Source organism: Capricornis sumatraensis, chromosome X, assembly GCF_032405125.1.
Source record: "Capricornis sumatraensis isolate serow.1 chromosome X, serow.2, whole genome shotgun sequence".
Taxonomy (NCBI): Eukaryota; Metazoa; Chordata; class Mammalia; order Artiodactyla; family Bovidae; genus Capricornis; species Capricornis sumatraensis.
The window spans coordinates 32,417,946-32,422,805 of record NC_091092.1 but is presented as its reverse complement, the minus strand read 5'-3'; the positions used below and the strand labels follow the sequence as shown (position 1 = coordinate 32,422,805).

At 52.4% G+C, this 4,860-nt stretch overlaps 1 protein-coding gene across 1 annotated transcript; it reads right to left on the bottom strand.

The window, feature by feature from the left end:
• Nucleotides 1-1,904: 1,904 nt before the first annotated feature.
• On the bottom strand, nucleotides 1,905-3,608 carry LOC138071229 (DDB1- and CUL4-associated factor 12-like protein 2). The gene is made up of 2 exons (XM_068962714.1): nucleotides 3,593-3,608; nucleotides 1,905-3,307 (listed from the first exon to the last, which is right to left on the bottom strand). The coding sequence occupies exon 2, from the start codon at nucleotides 3,294-3,296 to the stop codon at nucleotides 1,905-1,907; it is 1,392 nt and encodes a 463-aa protein (XP_068818815.1). The 5' UTR covers nucleotides 3,297-3,307; nucleotides 3,593-3,608.
• Between the last annotated feature and the right edge of the window lie 1,252 nt (nucleotides 3,609-4,860).

Below are 4,860 nucleotides of genomic sequence, written 5' to 3'. Positions count from 1 at the left end.
CAATCATATTTTAGGGAATACTATACAATTAAAATGAATTAGGTAGATATGTATGAGAGAAAATCTTTAAGGTTTGGTTATAAAAGGCACGGATATGTAAAACACATGCTATCATCTGTATTAAAATTGCATATGCATATACATATATGCTTTCACACACACACACACACACACACACACATATATATATATACACATATATATATATATAGACTATCTCTAAGTGGACAGACACACAAGATGTACTCTTCTGACCCAGAGGCAAATCAGGGAACTTGGGGTATGAGACTAAATTTTCACTATACACTTTTATAAAGTATGATTCTTTTTTCACGTTCATGTGTTAAGTTAAAACAAAATGTGGAAAGTCTTGATAGATGTAGTTTAAAATATATAAAATATCTTCATATGTAAAATGGCATGTATTTATGCCTTTTCCTCACATGGGAAGTAACATATACACATACCCAAGTACATAGTATATGTGAGTAGGTGGTTATGAGCACAATATGTATGGTCGTGTAAATGAAAACCAGTGTGTTAAATCATCTTAAAAACACAAGACACCTAACTGCCCTAACCGGTAGCAAATATATTTAGATAAGGTATTCAAGACTGGCGTGCTGCAGTCCATGGGGTCATAAAGAGTGGGACATGACTGAGCAACTGACCTGATGGTATTCAAGATGTCACTGAATCTTTTAACCCATGATAAGAGCATAAGTTTGCTTTTCAAAACCAAACATACAGAGTACTATGTGCACAGGTGATATTTCACCTTGTTTCTCTTCTGGAAGATTTTGACTTTAATATATTCCTAGAAGGGCAATTAAGAAAAAAAATATATGTTTAAGCATTCAGAAACTTTAGCGTAGCACTTAATTGACAAAATGCTGAATGTACTTTATTTTTCTTTCCTGCAGTGCACCACATACTCAATCCAGATAAAAGGCTTATCCACATATACAATAAAAAATGGTCAACAACACCTACACTGAACACAACAGTCAGCCTTTCTCTATAAATGGCTGCCTGGATAGTGTTACCTAAAATGTAAAGAAACGTTCACCCCCAAAAGTACCTCCCTGATTGTCCTGCCACATAGAGGCCAGTTCTGATTAGCTCTAAAATTTGTAGCATAAATACTACCCAAGTAAGCAGGCTATAATATAGCATATTTAGACAAGAAGACTGAGGGCCTGGGGGTACTGATGCTTAAATTTTTTACTAAATAATCAAAATTGTAATTAATAGGATAAACATAATTATAAGATTTTTTAAAAAAGAGAACATATTTTAAAGTGTTTTATACACCAACAATATACAAACAACAAACACAGTATCCAACATCCAGATGAAACATACCCCAAATGGTGACAATCTAGAACTTGAAATGCATTTTCTAATTGGAGTAGGGCTATAAACCTGCTCTGCTATATGATGGGTAGTTCCTTGGATCAGCCCAAAAGACACTTTATAGCACACATTTCCCAGAAACACAATGTATCTGAAATGTGTAAAAGACCTGAAGTTACTATTGAAACATTGATCAAACTAAAGTAGTGAATTATAGTAGGAACCATGACTGTGTGAGCCAAGAGAAAGCACGTGTGAATCATTCAATGAGAACACAATTAAGGATCAGCCAAAATTCTGTGTGAGAGGCAAAAGAGATGGTGGTTGGAGGAGGTGCAGAAAAATCTTAAAGCCAAGTGTTGACTGCCCAAGAGACCACTTTTGCCTTCTCTCTCTTCGCCTAATAAACTAAGCAGAGGTAAACTGGACCCCTTTCCCCTGGAAGATAAAAGCCACACAGAGTCAAAAGCACAAACACAGAGTGAAGGAGGAAAGTGGGAGGGGACTGGAAGGTAAATCTGGGCACTTTGGGGACAGGGCGGCCATCCTTAGCTCCAGAGGCCTGCATAGTTTCCATGGAGGCCTGAAGGTAGAGGGCCGCCAGCAACGAAGAGCTTCATCTCTGGCCAGTTGTAGCAGTGGGTGTAGAGCGCATTGGGGAACTCGCCGATGCCACCGAAGTAGTTCACCCACAGGTCATCATGGTTGAGCCAGCCTCTGCCACAGGTCAGCTTGAGCTTCCTCCCTGCATGCCCCGGAGAGGAGTACAGGCTGACCGAGGCCCTCTCCTCCAGGAACTTCTGCGCGCGGACGTCATAGAAGAGCAGAGAACCGTGGCCGGTGCCCACGGTGATGATGTGCTCATAGAAGCTCAGGGAGCGCACACCCGTGCCGCCCTCGCGGGAGCACAGTGGCCGAATGTTCTGCTGGCGCTGCCGCGGATCCAGGAAAGAGACATGGGACTGGGAGCCCACCGCATAGAGGGACAACTCATCGCAGTAGGTCAGGCACACGTTCTCTCGGCAGTAGGGCAGCCTGATGGACAGCAGCCTGGACAGGGTGCTCCGGGCTTTCCACAGGTGGAAGTAGCCGTCCAGGGACACGGCTCCCAGCTCCTGGTTCTTGGCGCTGAAGGCCAGGGCCCGCACCTTGCGGTTACTGGGGTTGGTGCTGGCCCTGGGGATGTTCTCCACATCCCGAGGACGGATGTGGGCGTACACGGGGAGCCCTGCGTCGCTGTGCCAGGCAATGCTGCCCTGGAATATGTCGGGGTCTATCTTCCAGAGCGCCAAGGTGCCGTCGCGGGAGCCGCTCACGGCAACGGTGTCGCTCATCCAGGCGATGGCGAAGATCCAGTCCTTGTGGCCGTGGCGGTCGCCCAGGCACAGGGGGTCCAGCGTTGGCAACTGGTAGATGGCAAGGCTGTTGGGGTTCTCACCCCCTGTGGCCAGCAGCGTCTTGGAGGGATTCAGCTGGATGGCATGGATGCCGCAGCCCGGCTGGGCGCGGGCCGGAGGAGGCCCGCGATCCCGCATGAGGGGGATGCGCGTTATCTGGCCCGACTGCACGTCCACCACGAAGAGCGTATTGCACTTGGTACCGCACACCACCTGCCTGACGTTCAGCCACTGTGACGCGAACACCTTGTTGAGGGTGCCCAGGGACAGCTCGCGCTCCTGCAGCAGCTCGGGGAGCTTCCGCACCGCGAAGCCGCGCAGCTCGCCATCGAAGCCCGGGAGCCTGGCGCGGCCCCGCGCGCCCACCTCGCGCCCCTTCAGGTAGTTCACCAGCGAACGCCGCGCCGCCGGCCGCTTGGGCTTCTTGAGCGGCAGCGGCCCGTCCCCGTCCACCGCCGCGGTGACCTGAGACGACGAGCCCGCGGCGGCCTCCTGGAGCGCGGGCGCTTTCCGCTTCCTGCTACCTGTTTGCTGCGGGGCCATGCCGGGCGGCGGGCGGGTGGAGGCGGCGCGGCGGCGGCGCGTGGCTCCGGGGTTGGCCGTGGCAGCGGTAGGGTCGGCGGGGGGCCGAGGCGGCCAGGGGCGCGGAGCCTACCGAGCCCGGGGCGCGGCGGAGGCGGAGGCGGAGGCGAGGGCGGGCGGCCCGGCGAGGAGAGGCGGCCAGGCGAGCGGAGCGCGGGGCGGCGCGCGGCAGCGAGGGCGGCGGCGACGTGGATCCAGGCGAGGGCGGGAAGTGCGGCCAGCGGCGAGGGCTGCGGGAGTGAAGTCGGTGTGGGACAAGGACGACGCTGGGGGCGAGGGCGAGGGGGCGGAGGCCGCGGGAGGGGCGGGCATGAGGTGCCGGGTAGCACGCGCGGGGCAGGGAGGGGTCGGAAGGGGGCAGGAAGGAGAGGTCGGGAGCGGGCAGGTGGGAGGGGTCGGAAGGGGGCAGGAGGGAGGGGTGGATGCAGCCGCCGCTGGGGGAGACTCACCCAGGACCAGTGCTCTGGTATTCCCTAGCGGTCTCCCAGCAGACACATCTAATACGCCTGCCCAAGCCCCTGATCGCCTACTTGGGGAGTTTCACGACCCTCAGGACAGCAACAACCAACTAACATTCATAAAATCCTTACTGAAATAGTTCTGAAAGCTAAAGTACAGTCAAGTATGAGGCTAGAAGGAGCGCTGAAAGTTATCTGTTGAAACAAATATGCAGTTGGTGCGATTTGTGGAACGTCTTTGTTGCAGTTTAGTGAACTTGACCAGGGACGGTGGTGTTTGGCAGAGGCAAGGACCCTCCCCATTAGGGCTGTCTGTGGCCCCTCTTGTTTGACCACTGTACTGAAGTCTGTTAAAAATGTTCAACCGATTCCCCGCACCGCAACCCCCCCCCCCCCCCGCCCGCCAGGGTTCTCAAATTGAGTTCCCTGAGCTCAGGCACCAGCATCTTTCAGGGGTGCATTCCAAATGTAATTCTCCAGGCTCCACCTCCCGCCCGGTGGGGTTAGGGTCTTGTGGTCGAGACTGAAGCTTCAGGATGGGGATCCCAGGCGGAGTCTTGTCATGTGTGAGAAGCCCGTTGGGAAGTTGGGGCAGGGCCTGAGGGATGTACAGGATTTCCAGAAGCACAGATAATGAAGATCTTTCCAGAAGGATAAAATCACATAGACACAATGGTGGAGAGCAGGAATTCAGAGCATGGGTTTAGCAGTATATCCAGACGTGCTCAATTACGCAGAAATACACGTGGCTGGTGGCCGAAACCAACTCTGCACGCACTCCAGTCTTATCTAAAGCCGTGTTTGCTCAGTGGGTGCATTTGGGGAAGGGAAGTGGGTGCATTTGGGGAAGAGAAGTGAATTAACTAGGAGAAGGCGATGGCACCCCACTCCAGTACTTTTGCCTGGAAAATCCCATGGATGGAGAAGCCTGGTGGGCTGCAGTCCATGGGATCGCGAAGAGTCAGACACGACTGAGCGACTTCACTTTCACTTTTCACTTTCATGCATTGGAGAAGGAAATGGCAACCCACTCCAGTGTTCTTGCCTGGAGAATCCCAGGGACTGGG